This window comes from Dermacentor albipictus, chromosome 3 (genome assembly GCF_038994185.2).
Source record: "Dermacentor albipictus isolate Rhodes 1998 colony chromosome 3, USDA_Dalb.pri_finalv2, whole genome shotgun sequence".
Lineage (NCBI taxonomy): Eukaryota > Metazoa > Arthropoda > Arachnida > Ixodida > Ixodidae > Dermacentor > Dermacentor albipictus.
In genome coordinates this window covers 135,832,643-135,848,882 of record NC_091823.1, presented here as the reverse complement: position 1 = coordinate 135,848,882, position 16,240 = coordinate 135,832,643, and the positions used below count along the sequence as shown (strand labels likewise).

The following is a 16,240-nucleotide window of genomic DNA, read 5'->3' as shown; positions in this document are numbered from 1 at the left end:
AAAGCACAATGAGGACTCGGTTTAACATAACACGCACAATTTACAGATTTCCAAGTTAGAAAATTGGGCTACTGTGTTGTGCTTTTTAGCTTATTTAGTTAAAAGGGTTATCGGATCGATGCGTCAAGTCGTTTTGTTAGCACTTTGTCCGCAATGTACTTGAAATATCTCTTTATGTGTGCAAACAGAGCTGCAAAATTTTGAGGTTTCCCAAATTCCGTTTCTGTGAAAATCAGTTGATTTCTCACGGCCCTTGCCAGCAATCCAAAGAACTTCGAGTGGAAAAAAAAAACGCTCAAGTGGGAAGAAAAGAAAGGATCGAAATGAGAACTACTGCCTGCATCCCGACAACAAAAGGCCACCGCTTCTCGAATGCGAATTGGACGGCCACTCACTATGTTTATGCCCAATTTCGCATAGATGTTTCGTTAACCCAGTTTCCCCAATACCCTCGGGTCGACTCAGAGTAGCCGTGCTGCTCATGCCGTATGGCGTTGAGGCCCCAGACCACGCTTGCCAACGCGAGGAAACTGGAGTCTATGCGCCTACCACCTGGCTAGCCTCACGACGAATGGCGATTTGCTTTTACAAAAGAAGCGCGCTAGCTCGCGCTCACTTGGCTCATTTATAGTCTGGCGCCGTGACTAACTCATAGACGCGTTAGCATATATCGTTTCGCACTTTGTTGTGACGGTGTTTTGAACTGTCTTATACCCCTGTCACACGAGCACTTTAAAGGCATTTGAAGAAAAAGACATCTCACACAAAGGAGTTGCATCCGCAGACACACGCCAAAGTTTAATCTCTTTTTCAGAAGCGGTCTTTTCCGAAACCGGAGATCACCGATCTCTTTTACGGCTGGAAAGGCGTAGCCTCCAACGCAGTGGGCACCAGTAATTATCATGCAATAAAGAAACGAAGCAAAAGTGCATTTTTATTTCAAGTGTACACATCACAAAAAAGGGTTTTGTCTTTCGTTGAACCTTAAGTAGGCGCAGTTTTGCACTTTTTGCACGGCACTCTCGTAAGCAGTTCGAAAATATCACGTGACGCTAACAGACGATGCAAATTCGCGCCATTTTCTGCGACCATGGCTACGGCGAGCGGTACCGACGAACAGCCTCCGGCACGCCAAAGAAAACCGCGGGTACAGTGGTCGGAGAGAGACACCTGGGCGTTAATCAAGTTATGGGAAGACAACCTGCCCTCGCTGCGTGCGCAGAAGCACAACGGAGGCGTTTACGATGGCATTGCACAAGCATTGACGAGCATGGGTGTACCTCGCACAAAGGCGCAAGTGCACAGCAAGATAGAGAACCTGGGACAGACCTACAGGTAAGACAAAGCACAGCAGTAAGCTGTGAGCGCTAAATTTACCTTGAAGCGGCTTCAGGCTGTGGTCGCAAGCTGCAAGCTCTCGTTTGTGGTGTCGCGACCTCAGCATCGAACGTTGTTTCCGTAGTAGGCAGCGACGGAACCCTAATCTAGCGGACGGAGCCGTAGTAACGAAGGTTTTAAGGCAGAGACCCTTCATTTCAGCTAGCGTCGAATTTTGCAGGGCTGAACTGCGCCCTGCACACACGAAAGTCGACGACGCGCTAAAGGCTGTTTCTGCAATTCCTTTACAGTGCGAGTCGGTCTGAGTAAACGCAAATTCGCCTTCACATGCGGCGAAGAATGACAACCCGCGCAGGTCGTCAATAGCATGATTTCGTTCGTCACAAGATAACGGGAACCTTAACTTATGGACAGGCGCATTTCACATTATATTGTACGCCTTCTCACGGCAACATATAATACGAAGCAGGAAGTCGTCTGCATGTTTTCATTTCTGCAGATGTGACTACGGTTTGCATTTTTCTCGGACCATGCGCAAGCGTTGTTCTCAGACAAGAAAACATGAGAAACTTTAAATTTTTTCGAGTAAAAAGGGTTACCTTCGCTTCTCAGGCTTTCTGTACCATCAAGTCGCGTTTGTATCTATCGGCAAACGTTTTGCTCTGTGTATATCTTTACATTTTGAGTATATAAAATTTTAGTTCTTTCGTTTTCTTATCCAGGAGCTGCCTGAAACACATGACAACAGGGTCATCACCGCCGAGCTGGCCATTCTTCTCCGAAGTCCATAGGTTTCTAGGATCCCTGCCTGTTCACGATACATCTTTAATGGAAGAGGCTGGGTGCAGCGAGAGCACAACAAGCAGCACTGCCTCCGTCGAAGAAGTAAGAAATGCATAGTGGAGACTATATATGCTTTATTACAGTCAACTAAATTTCAAGACATAATGTAGCATCAGCTGTGCTGCCAAGCCCATAATCTGCACAACCCTGCAGTGTAGCGGACTGCTCTTGTTAATACTGTGGTTCATTTCTGCTTGTGCTCACGCGCTGTTCATTTTGCAAGCTTGGCAGTGCGCTGTTTGGAGAATAAAAAAAATGCAGACTCTAAAATAAAAAAACGTGAATACATACACGCAAGGAGAGGCAGCTCTCTTGCAAGTAAAAACCCTGAACTAATTGTTTACCGCTTCACACATCAACTAATGTGGTCAATGTATTTCGGATCCCTTCTTCAAACGCAGCTGATCTTCGACATGCTTGATTCCGGCTCTGCTTCTTGTGAAGACGTCGCCGAAGATTGTTCACCTTCCGAGTCGCCAGTACAACAGGTTGAATCCAGGAACCTCGCAAGTGGCAGTTCCGAATGTGCCCGCAGGAAGAGAAGGCAACCGGCTGGCGACTTTCAAGAAAGGATGCTTGAGGAGCAGCGACGGCAGAGAGAGCAGTTTGCTGATGCGCACAAAATGGAAATGGATCTCCGTAAAGAGGGGCTCAAGTTGCAAGAGAAACTTGTAGATGCAATGTTGAAGTTTTTTAGTAAAAACTGACATGGTGTTCCACAATTGTTGCTGATTCTTGGGACTCTTGCGTTCAGTTCCTTCGCTTGTAATATTCCACAAGTGCTGTCCTGATGGCGGATGCATTTCCAATTTCAGCTTCTGTTCTGCGTGATGGCTGTGGAAATGTAGCATTGGACTGCTGCACCTCACTTAACCACTGTGGGTGGACACTGTCGTTGAAGTGCTCGCAAATGTTATTGAGCACGCAGCATGCTCGTATAGCCAAACGGGCATTGCCAACAGAACACTCCATTCTTTTCGCAATGAAACGGAACCGGGCCTTTAGCCTTCCGAATGCGTTTTCAACTATCCTCCTTGCTCCAGATAAATGACAGTTGAAATTCCTTTCAGCTTCACTGATGACAGTTCGGTGTCCAAATGGCTTCATGAGGTTTGGGGTTAGTGGAAATGCTTGATCGCATAATATTATCGGTGGGACTGCTGTGGTACCCACTGCGGCAACAGGTGCTTTGAAAAGGGGACTGTTGACAATCTTCGACAGCCGTGAAACACCAAACACATGTGCGTCGTGGCAGCGTCCTGGGGCACCGACATTGCAGTATCTGAATCGATACTTGTGGTCGACCAATGCTAGTAGGATAATACTGTGCCTGCAAGAAAAAACAAAGTGCAAAGTGAATAAAGGTTAGTGCAGCATGGCACTGCTGAGTTCACTGCCTTTAGTTACTGTGATGCGATTTTACAGTTTGCTTTTATTAATAGCTGTGAGTGCAGCTCGGATTACATTATTTCACATAATGCCACAACCGGTCGCTGTTAGCGTACTCTACATCGTATAGGAGTTGCAGTCCTGCGGAGAACTCTTTTCGTCGTCGCATTAAAATTGTCGCTGCTAAACACTGCAAGACTGCGAACCAAATTACGCGTTTTCTTAAGAGCTGCTGGTAAAATTGAATAACATTTTACTTAGCAATAAAATATGGGTCAGTCAGTTACTTTTTTTTACTACTATAAAAATGGGCCCAAACAGAACACTTACATGAAATAAGTTAAATCGTGGCCACTTACCAACCCTTGTAGTTGTAGTAGTCGGTGGCGTACTTCTTTGGAGGCGAAATAGGGAAATGGCAGCCATCAAGGGCACCGACAGCTTGAGGGAAATCGCACACGGCTTCGAACTCTTGGATGTGCCTAGGCATTTCCTCTTCAGTAATCATTCTGATCCAGTCACTTTCGAGCACAGAGACAACAGCTGCGCAAAACTCTCTGTAAATGACGTTGACGGATGAGCGCCCAACGCCGAAGAGGTTTGCCACAGTTCTATCTTCGGCAGAAGAGCACAATTTGTAGAGGCCAATGGCGACACGCTTTTCCGCAGTGATCGGGTCACGCATGTTGGTAACTTGTTTTTCGAGCACATGGCGCAGACTTTCCACGAGAAACCGGAACGTTGAGGGGTTCACTCGAAACGACTGCTTGAAGTTGTGGCCACCGAGGTGAGGCACAGTCTCCTCGAACCACTTTTCGTGGCGGATGAAAGCCCACGTCGATCGGTTGCAGACTCTCGTGGGAAGCGCCAAGGCATAAAATGTACACCCGTTGAGTAGCAACTGCCGCTTAATACGGTCTTTGACTGCCTTTGCGGCGTCTGCTTCGCTCTCTGCAGCAAGAATCCTTGCCAAAATGCATGCTATTTCGACTTTTTCCTTCGTGTCCGTGCAGTCCCCCATATTCTCGACCTCCATGTTGACTCCGATGTAAACAGTGGCCCAAGGTTGCTAGACGAACATGTAAAATTTGCTACTTCTGCGAAGACTCTTGAAGCTACCTTATTAAATCTTCTTTAATTTAACCTTTTCGAATAAACTGTATCTAAATTCACTAAAACAAGCATATTATAGTACGTTTCTAATTTCTATATTGAAATACGTTGGTTTATTCTAACTGGTTTTGTTTCAGAATCTAGCGCCATGCTTTCCATAGCGTGTTCGGAAGGAAACGATAAAAGGAGATCGCCCGCGCCGTGTGTCTGCAGCGCAACTCCTTTTAATTAGAGGTCTTTCAACTCGGTAAAGGACCGCTTAGGTAAAAGAGTTTTTGCGTGCTTGTGTGACAGAGGTATAAGTGTTTTCAAACGCAATTGTTTTGGCGTGGCGGTCGGCTCCAGGTGGTCGATCGACGTGCAGTGCAGCAGAAGGCGCTTCGACTCGCTTCTCTGTTTGCGGCGCCACTCGAAAGTGAACCCAAATATGCAACAATCACACCCTACCTGACAGGGCTGTTTGCATGATTATAAGACTTTATAGAGGATGCCGTAAAATTTGGCAAGTCAATGGGCTTGGGAGTTCTACTGACCGGATTTCTACTGATAGCATAAAATGGGGGGTTCAATTTTTCATAGAGAAAAGAATAATCATAAAAATACGTAAATTGCGCAGCGTCAACAAAGTTCAAATTACATATTTGTTATAGATACAACCTTATTCATCAATATTGCAAGTTTATGCAACAGCATGCAATAATATAATTGGAACGTTTGATTCGTAATAAGACTCCGTATATGCTAGAGATGGAGGATTTCAGTTCAAGAAATAATTAATTCAAGTGTACCAGTGTTTCAATTGTACTAAAGTCGTGCAAAGTTGGTTTAATGGTCTCAGTGAACCGAACGTGCTAGTAAACACTTCAGGTAAAAGGGGGACATTCTATATATGATGCACGGATAAAGTTTCAATAGTATACGTTCATTGCGGGCTTTTGCGAAAGTCCCCTAAACAAGTGCTCAGAAACGTCAGGGTCACTGTTAACGACATTGCTTTCCTATGCTCTTGCGAAAACCATAGGCGTAAAGCTCACATTTCTTCGAACAGTAGGGCATGTTAACAGAAAGACTTAGCTCCGGCACAACTCCGCTGCCACCCATTGAAATCCGTGAAAACCTAGACGTAGTTCCCTGAGATGAAGTCTCGATTAACTTTATAAAATTTTTGAAGTAGAGAAAGAAAGGTAAATTTTATTCATTGTTTCCAGAGAGATATTAATTTCGGATTTTATTCATAAAAATAGGAAAAATTGGCCCATGTGAACAAAATAGAAGCACGTGGTTTACAAATTCGTACTTCTTCGAACAAAAAAAATATATTGTAGATTCGTAAACTGCGTGGGTTAGAGCATCTAAAGCAGAACAATTTTTATAGTAATTTGCCACTTACGTAGACCTATTAGAATGGTGACAAAAGTTTCGAAAACAAAATATTCAGAGATTTGCAATGCATGCCCAAAGCGTGGGTGATATATCTATATATTGCCAGGACGCCATCTGTGCTCATCCACGTTGACGATGCAGGCGACGACCTCGTGTGTGCAAGCGAGGCGCTACAGAAGACGCCTGTACAGAGCGCTTGCCCTAATTCTCTCAAATAAATACCGCTCTCTACTCTTGTCTCCAGTGAGGCGTGAAAAAAAAAAAAAATATATATATATATATATATATATATATATATATATATATTATTCACTGCAATTTTTAGAATTATCATATCATTTGGGAATGCAGAGCAACAAAGTTGTACCTTTGATAGTTTTGTTTTTGTACACATAACTTCCAACAACTTTTTACAGAAATCTCAGTGAGGCGATAACCCAAATATGCCTTATCGAAGAAACCGCACTTCTCCCCAGGATCTACCCAAATGGCTCGGATGTCTAAATCGAGTAGAAACCTTTATGTAAAAGGATCGGTACGCCTTCCCTGGAAATAAAAAAACTAATATGCCACTGGCAACAAAAAAGAGCCCAAGAATTCTGCGGCGGGACTGAGTGTTTTCAATAAAACACAATAAAACCAACACGGTCCTCTTTAGTCATCGAGAACGCCCGTGTGGAACAAAATTGTTTCTGTAAAATACCAAGGAAGCAAGAAAGTCATAAATTCGTATGAAATTGAAGCAACAAATTTGACGAGAAAAAGTTCCCCTTCTGTATTACTACAGTGTTGCCAACAGGCTATCCGGTCACGGTAAAGGTTTTGCTGAGCGATTCTGACAACTTTAGACGAAAGAATACTCATTTTGAAATAGTGATAAGCAACCATACGCCGGTTGCTTCGCGAGTTCAAGTGGCGTGGTTCCATGGCCTGGGTGCTAATAATAACTGTTCGTTGTTAGAGCGTTTTGCGCGCATGGTATTTGTTTCAAGCTCCTTCAGGCGTTGTGGCAAGGTGCTTCGTTTGCTTTTTATCGTCCCACGAGTTACGTATGCCAAAATCAAAAAGACTAGCCTGCAAACGGCTCTTTGTGCTGGTCGCTGTCCGTGAAAGTTGTGTGAGGGTCATTGTGCATGTTAGTGCGCAGTTCTGTGTCACTAATCAGTGCTGCCTTCATCGTGAGGCTCGAATAAAATACAAGAGTTACAAGAAAGGCAATATGAACACATTTGCTACGATTTAGTCGCGCCAGGCCTCAGTTATTGACGAGTGTGAAAAAACGCGGCGTGCCCTGTTTCTCTCTGTTGTCTCTTATTCAGTAACCATTGCGGCCTTCAAACGTAGATCGTGATGATTCTTACATCGCACCCGTTGGGCGTTTCGTTTCGATTTTAACAACATTGCTGTTATATTTAGTGCCAAACTCCGAGGAAGAAGTTTCTGATGGTTATTCGGCATCGGTCAATGTCAGCCGGCCTGGACTGGGCAGACTGGCTATGCTAGACGCAGTACATTGGCGCCTTGCGAGCGTCGCACTGGTTTTGGCGACGCCGGCAGATGCCGCAAATCGAGCCGGAAGCGTGTCACTTGCAGATTGGGCTTTATATATATGGAAATACTCTACAGAAATGCAACGTAAACTATATACAATCAAATTTATGACGTTGGCTACTTCATATCGGATATTAGGCTTTGCTGACGCAGAATCTATACCAGCCTGCATTGTACAGGACTCCATGTCGCGCCCCCACTGTTTTCAGAATTTATTCGCTTTAAAATTTCAGTCCGGCCTGATTGTAGAGTAGAAGAACAACCTGTCAGATATGCTCCACACAATCGCACCCCATCACGCGAGAAATATTGTGCGGCATGTATTCGATTGCTTTTTTGTTAGTCTCTGAAGTTTACTATTATCGTTTTTCTAAGCTCGTAGCATCGAAATATGATAATCATGCGTCGTATATTCTATTTAGCTTGTACTGAATATGATATGAACTAACATTTCAGCTCTTCTATTTTGGGAGACACAAGCCGGCAAGCACCGCAGAATAATAATCCGAGCTCCAAAGTTAGGATATTGTATAAAAAATAGTTCTTCCCGGCTCTGCCAGAGAATATCTTGCATTGCAGCGTAAATTACTTGAGAGAGAGTCAAATACCTTTTTGAAAAAGCTTTTCAGATATGCAAGCCAAGTTTTAAGTAAGAAAGCGTGCGCGTGAACACTGTGCTTTACTTTCGTGTGGTCTTCAATATCACCAAGATATCCTTCGATTCCAGAAAGCCGCAACATTATTCCGTGTGAAGGAGAAGTAGATGAACTTTATCAGCTTTATATATGGTAATAAGGAGTATATTAGCAGAAAAACAATTATTTACCCAGTAATTTCTCTGCTGAGTTATCCACAACAGAAACATTGCTATAGCGAGTCAGGAAAGCTACCGTGGACTATTCTAAGTTTTCCATTCTGAAATCAGCAATGGGAGGTATAATATACCGTATTAAAAATAATGTGTCCGACTTTCTAGGGTTAAGTACGCAAAAATTTTGATTCGATGTGACCTGTTGAAACCGATCAAGAGCTCTTTACCTTAGAATGGGTACACACTGATAGATCGCTGAGAAGGTTGTTACAAATACTTCCATCCACCAATACTGCTGCACCAGACGTAAAAGGCTCGCAACTACTTTAAGTTACCTTTACTTCTGCTGTGGCATGTTTGCTGTGCATGCAGTTTGGTGTAATTAGTAGTGATTAGTGCATGAGTGCTCTAGGTAGATTCCACGAGCTATGTATAACTTTCTGAAGCTGTAGATGCATTTATTTTGTTTTACTAAGTATCGCTCAGCTTGCAGAAGTTCAAGAACGGCAAGGAAAATAAGGACCAGAGTGTTGCTGCTGAGTAGCCGTTCCGGAATTTCACACGACCTGTGCCTTCCCAGAGAAGAGGTCAAGTAAACAAAAAATAAGGTGGTGAAGTGGTTGCCAAGGAAACCTATTTCTCCGTTCTCTTTCTTTTAGCTAGGAGACCTCAAGCTAAAGGTTAGTCCTGCTGTGAGCATTGTGCATTTATTTTTAAAGGTTTTGAGGGCAGACACACATTATCTATCTTCTTCCATGCAATTTTAGCAGGTGTTTTAAATTTTCTACTCAGTGAGATAACGACGGATGTATGTGTTTCCTTGAGAAGTTGCTGTAGAATTTTTACTCCGTTAATGAATATATTTATGAAAGGAAAAGCATCTTCTCTTAAGCAATTATTTGAAACACGTCTCATTGCGCTGGAAAAAAAAAAGTACAATGTAGATATGAGCCAAATTTTGTGCGCCTATAACGATTGTGAGCGGTACACGCACGTTCTCGTTGTGCAGTATTTAAAGACATATGTGATAAAAGTTACTATATTTCAGGCTCCCTGTGCATTTTCAGGCCTCTTGCAACATCAACCGCAACCAATATACTGACTACATGCCTTACCCATTCTTTCTGCCTCTGCAGATGACATATAATGTGATGAGCGCATATATCAGTATATGCAATACCAGCATATACTAAACGCCATGCGAGGGACACGAACAAGTGCCGAAGCTGATGCAGAGGGCAGATTGCTTGCTTTTGATTTTGCGTGACATATGCAAATACAAAGGACGCGATAAATAGAGTGTCAGCGATTACATATGGATCTACATGCTGTTATACCGGACGCGTAAATACGGCCCACAATGTTTTAGGTGCCTGAAACTCGTATGTCCAAATACTGCCGTCAGCGAAGCGGCTAATTGAATTCAAATTGCCCTGAGAAATTACTGAGTAACCATGTGGGGAAGTGCATGAAAAGAACTTTTTAGTGAAAAGTGCAAATTGCCAAAACGTTTCTGGGATGGTGTTCAGTTCAGTCAACATCTCCTGAGGAGAGCCAAGAGGTCCCATTGGAACTTATTTCGGGCACTTTCGGGACATAGGTCGTTCGTTGTATTGAGGCCGTCACTAGTTTCGACTTTTCCATTCAAATAGAACAAACATCTTCTAGTAAGGTGCAACGGTTGCGGAGAAAAGAGATTGCTCCTTTCCCATTTACTTATATTAGAGGATCCGCGGTAACTTATCCTCCATCCTGAATGTATCACCTAAATACTGATGTTTCTGGCATCATTAGTAGTTCTGCATTTAATTTGGGATTACCCCTTTGTTATTTTTGGCTGTACCTTTAATATACGAGGCACCAAGTACGTTTCTCCAGTGTCCTCATAGAACTGCGAGGGACACCAACCTCATATTTGAATGAAATGGTGGGCGCACTTTTTCCTTCGCGGTATTCAGACGAGGAAATATTCCCTGCAAGGAGAATTGCACTGCAAGGAGAACGCATCGCGTGACGACTACGTCAAGTGAAGAGGCCCCCGTGGAGCTCTCTGTGAGGCTGGGAAATGTTCGTTCGAGTGCGACAAACGGTCCCTCCTTCTCTGAGTGGCGATAAGCGCCCATAGAGCGCGTGAATCTTCTCGGCGCCGGTGCCCTACCTTTTCCGCGTGAGAGGGCAATGACGCTTACAAGAAATGACATCATGGATCATCCCTCCCGTGATACCCAGGACAAGATCCCCGTGTGGACGCCGCCTTGCATACGCGCAAAATTTATTGTGCATGTATTTATTACGGTTATTATTAGGATTCCTCTACACACCCATGCCTGCCAACTTTCTTGGTTTGTACGGGAGACTCCAAAGTTCTGACCAATTCCTCCCCATTGTACTACCACGGCCCGAACTCTTCCTCAAGACTGCCCCAAACCCCCCAAATCCGTGAAAAAACGAAAACGCTCTCATAAACAGGTGCATCGTACTTTGCCATTATGCACTAGGTAACTAGCCGAAGTCATAATAAAAACAATCATTTGTGCACGGGCAGTGTAGGTCTAACTCAGTCTGCTCCAAATGAGTGCTTAAGAGGAAGCTTTACCTCGGGCCCAACTCCAACGCGGCCTATTCAAATACATGCGAAACGCAAAAACGTTTTTCTTAGATAACCCCCGCACTGATTTTAATGAAATTTGTTGCATTTGAGAGAGAAAATTAAGTTCCAGTGACTGTTTCAAGTGAAATTTAGATTGAGAGCTTGAATCTTGTTAAAAACATTTTCGAATATTCAACCGTTCGAAAAAAATAGAAGGACGAAGTTTACAAATTCATAGCTCTCCATCAAGGACAGATATAGGGGTTCTGTAAGCGGCATCTATTAGATCATTCAAAGCGGACAAATTCGATATGTCATCTCACATCTTACGTGAATTTGTTACGTTGGTTACAAGGGTACTGCAAAAGCTGTATTTACGTATTTCAGAATTTTTCTAGAATAATGTATAACATCTGAATTTCGTCCCCTGTAGATGTTCTATTAGATGCAATTCACAGAATTGTATTATCCTTTTTTCGTTGTTGAGTTACAATGCTGTAAACTTGACAGTTTCGTTTTTTGAAAATTTTCCATTTTTTGCCCGTTATTAATAAACAACTAACGACCTAACTCAAAAATTCGAAACCAACAGCAACTGGATTTTAATCTTGTGGATTGAAGACATGTAGTTGGCTGCAAGAATAACCCCTGGCATATTAAGAAATGGAATGAATTTGTCCGAAAAAGTTCGCGGACCACTGCAGCAACTGTCCTTGCAGTTACCGGCACTTCGAGATGTACGGAATTTCCTGGCTATAACAGATGTTGCTCGTCAACCAGCGTTGTATCACAAAGCTTCAAAGAAACGGCTTCGACCCTAGAATTTTGGCAACAGTGAGTGCCACTCGTTAAACAATGACAAAGAGAGTAGCACTGCTTCCCGTCATAGTATGTTTGGTGCAAAGTATGTGTACACATCAACCCGAACTGGCACGAAATCTTAATTCTATCACCAACGTGTCGAGAATAAGTGAATGGGCCCACACTTGAATATATGTGCACTTTGTGCGTATATTAAATGGCGGACATCACCGACATCCAGCACGCGAATGGTCGAAGGTGAATGTATTGTGACGGCCCACAAGAGTAAGCGGGCTACTATATATAATATATTTTGGCACAAGGTAAAAAACAGCTACATTTCCATCCTTTTGCGCAGCAAGAACAAATATATCGGAACTGAGCACAGCCGCGAACGATTAGGCAGAAAGTAACAAGACAGTGACAGCACCGAGGAACTTTTATGAGTAAAAAAAAATGACAAGCCGCTGCTTCAACCTATTTGCCAAATAAAGAACCAAGAGCAAAACACACTAATCCTGATTATATTCATGAGTGGTACGTTTCGATAGCTTGGTATACATATCTAGTCCCACTTTTAGAAAAAGCACCATATACGCTGCTCGGTATCTTTAAAGATAGCTTAATCAGCTCCCAAAGAACCTTAACGTGTTCTCTAAAGCTTTGACCAAAGCTACGTGTCGTCCACCCAGCCACCGTCGACGATATCTGCCGAAACAGTGGTTTGCTATTCCGCGCCATTTTCATACACATCCATTGTAAACACAAACTGATGCATGGAAACCCAAAAATTGTATCCTCAATGTGCAGTGCACGTGACTTATCATTTGGACCATTCCAATATAGCTTCACGAAATTTCAGAAATGCTAAACGCCTTCGTATCTTTTCACCACGACGCATGGAGAGGAGTATAGGAAACTTCATCCGGAAAGACATGGGCACGTGATAGCGTTGCCTGTTGTGAAAAGATAGAGAATGATTCCAACCGCAGACCCTTTTTGCATTGTACCCATGGAGCTGTGCAAAAACATGTCCTCGGCTACAATCACCACAGGTGCTAATACATTCAGATGTTCAGTTCTTAAAACATTCTATTGCTGAGTCAGGTCACTGCACCCCGATATACTTACTGGTGCAATTCTTTTGTTCTGCTGTCAGAATAGTCTTGTAACCAAAATTTCACAGGTTTGTACAACTGAATCAACATTAGAAATGGCATTCATACTTTGCTAGAAACACTCCCTTATTAGAATTGTTTATGACCCATATCGCTACGGTAGTTTTCTAAGAATCACGCCAGCGCCCCCTGAGCACCATGTCTCATTTTATCGAGTGACTGTAGATAAAATCGAAAAGCGTCGTTCGTTTTGCGAGAGTACCCCAATGGCAGCTGAGACTTTCATATGTTCGCACCAAGCCACACATTCCCTCTTCTTCTATGGTGCAACAAGACATGTAAACTTCGCCATAGAATTTCAGTTTCCCAGAAACCTGAGGGAGGTACATAGGACGATGGGTACATTTAGAAGCAATCCTCATATTTGAGTCAAATATCATGGACTTTTTTATTCGCCTTCATTTCTTTACATATTTATTATACTTAGTTTCCGCAAAGAAGTAAGTTATACATGACAGTTCAGTTGCTATGTTTAATACATCATGTTTGTAATGGCTGCCCTGAAGATTAGCCAGGTGTAAGCATTGTGTGACATTGGCTGGAAGGCCATTAATTTAAGGAGCTGTGTGTACGGGTGCTATAACGTAAATCTATTTCAAATTTCTCTATTACATTTCTGCAATCAGCCCTCCGCGATTAGTCAAAAAACTCTTCTTGACCAACCCCACTTCGCTTGTATGACACGCAACGTCATGAAAACCATGATATCTCCTCATCTGATATGACGTGTACACATGATTACGCTTCATTGGCTGAGCAAAAAAAAAAAAAGGTTATTTCTCCTTCGACTTATTTTCACCCTTAGGCTTTGGCTATTGGTCAAAAAATTTCAGGCTCCACCCCATTCACCTGCTTGTCACGCGACGTCACAAAAGCGCAAAAACTCACTGCGTCAAGGTGACGTGTATGCCTTAGAGATGCATTATTATGCCCAACGAAACGCATTTTTTTAAATATCCGCGGGGTGTCCTGTTCTGAAAGGAATAAAAGGTGGCTGCTGCGGATCACTCAGGCACTGGCTACTCGCACCTGCCAGAGAGCATGTGTTTATTTGCGCACAATAAAACTTCTTGCTTGGCCGCGTAATGTTTTCGAGCACTTTCGGCACGTTTACGACCTCGCTCTGCTAACTCTTCCTTGCTGAGGATCCGTATTAGTGGCATTGTTAGCCTTCCGTTGCCCGCTGCCACGATCTTGGACCACCCACAAGCTAAGTAAGGAAAAGCGGACAAATCACAGACACTGGCACAACCCTCTTCATCCGGGCACCTACTTTTTATGCACCGGTTCGGCCACATAAAAATCCTCTGAACTTGAGCGTTCATCTCGATTCCTGGAAGCTAATTAAAAACGAAAAACGCTCGATATTGTAGGAAATGCTATGCGTTTTAAAAGCACAGAAAAGCGACCTCCTATAAACTGGAGGGTGCTTGATTGGGCTGTTGAGGCAACGCTGTGGGTCACCGCCTGATGATTGCGTCGGGGGTTACGCAAATTTGACGTCAGGTGACTGGCATAAAAACTCATTGGTATAGTTTTCCATTATAGTGACTCAGAATAAAGAAAATACTAGTGCTCAGTGGCACAGTCGCCGTTGCATCTATACACGGCCGCAGTTCAGCGAAGTTCATTTCCCACGCAGGTTGGTCCGCAAGCCGTAAAACTACGCAAAACTGTTGTTTACTCAAGACCAGTACATATTGTAAATATATGTACCACACTACGTAAACAGGGCGTAGAACTATACACCATTTTCCAAAATTGTCACTGAGTGACAAGCCATTGTCAAAATGGCTTCTGACTCCCCATTTCTTTTTTTCAAGGACGCGATTAACGAGTGGAATGGTATTGACGCGCACCTGCGACCGTTGAGGTGTCGGATGAGCTAGCTCTTTGTGCATAATTCTCTCGCATGACAACGCATAAAACAAATCCAATGGGTAAAAATTGACTTTCAAATCATGCAATGTTATCTGATGGTAAATGTAGAAAGAAAAAGTCAGAGCGCAACTGAAAGGCAGCTTTACAAATGCGCAATTTTATTTGATATTTGAAAAAATTAAAAAGAGCGAATCAGTAATTAACCAATTCAGACTTCATGACGTACGCTAGCTAATGTTCCATAAAACTTACGTTTATTAGTTATCTTTAGGTTTTATTTCGAACAACGATTTCATTCATTAGATGTGCGAGTCAAAAAGAGCTTAAGAAAATTGATGTGAGTAAATTGGATGCCCACTTTATAGAGGTGACCAATACGATGCGATACATGTTCCGATGGAGATATCAGTTTAAGGGTTGGAAATACAAGGTTAGTTTTATATGTGGTTAGAGTAGGTATTCGACAATAAGTTGCGCATATAAAACGAGTGGAGTAATTTCTAAACCTTCTATTGAGGTAATACGTTTCATTGAATTGCCACGGTGGATGCATATTCCACTTTTGTTCGTGTTACTGTTTTCTGTAGTAGTAACTGGAGAGGGGATAGTGGCATTTTACAGGCAGTGGAGCAAATAATCAAAGGTTTGTTTAGCATTGTTACTAATGGCGATTTAGGTTGACCAGGGGAAATTAGCGGTAATAAGAAATAAAAACGCCTGAATACTTTTATGAATGCGTACGCTCTTACGCAGTATTGTTAAGTAAGTACCTCGAAGTGCTGTTTTGAATGAGAGTGGCCCAGACAATCTTGCTGTAACGTCTGAGGCGCCGCAAAGTTTCGTTTCGGGGCCGAGTCTGTTCGTTGTTTTACAGCGAAGCTGTATATGGCTAGCTGATTCGTCATCCGTCGGTCTGTCACCTGCACTACGAAATTCTCCGGGGCATTGCCACCCATGCTCGGATGCGCAAAAATAAAAAAAAGACAATGGGAGGCGCGTGATTGGCTGCGTGAGTAGTAACGTCGTTGGTCTCCGTCTTAGTCCAGTGCACAGGCAGCAGTTTCTTTCCGGCTCCGAAATGGGTAAGCCACGTGTCATACGTACTCCGAGGAAGAGGCAGCTTTCGGTCAGCAGCGCCGCCAGCAGAACCGGGAACAAGCTGCAGCCCGGGCACAAGAACAGGCTGGTGCAGCAGAGCGCAGGTAGCGACTGCGTACTGCAGTTCCGGCAGCCTAGCAAGCCGTCGTTTAATGAACCGTCGGAATTAACCCAGGGATAAACACTGGGGCTGCACGTTTCAGCTTCGCTGGTTAACCATAAGTACGGAGTCCTTGGGTGGTTTTTTCTTTCATTACTACTACC

The 16,240-nt window shown here is 43.4% G+C and overlaps 2 protein-coding genes across 2 annotated transcripts; one reads left to right on the top strand and one right to left on the bottom strand.

The window, feature by feature from the left end:
* The first annotated feature begins 721 nt into the window (after window positions 1-721).
* Window positions 722-2,903, top strand: LOC139057583 (myb/SANT-like DNA-binding domain-containing protein 1). Its single transcript, XM_070536070.1, has 3 exons — window positions 722-1,335; window positions 2,061-2,223; window positions 2,583-2,903. Exons 1-3 carry the CDS (start codon window positions 1,091-1,093, stop codon window positions 2,886-2,888), a joined length of 714 nt encoding a protein of 237 aa, XP_070392171.1. The 5' UTR covers window positions 722-1,090; the 3' UTR covers window positions 2,889-2,903.
* Window positions 2,238-4,892, bottom strand: LOC139057582 (uncharacterized). The gene is made up of 2 exons (XM_070536069.1): window positions 3,930-4,892; window positions 2,238-3,511 (listed from the first exon to the last, which is right to left on the bottom strand). Exons 1-2 carry the CDS (start codon window positions 4,604-4,606, stop codon window positions 2,932-2,934), a joined length of 1,257 nt encoding a protein of 418 aa, XP_070392170.1. The 5' UTR covers window positions 4,607-4,892; the 3' UTR covers window positions 2,238-2,931.
* Between the last annotated feature and the right edge of the window lie 11,348 nt (window positions 4,893-16,240).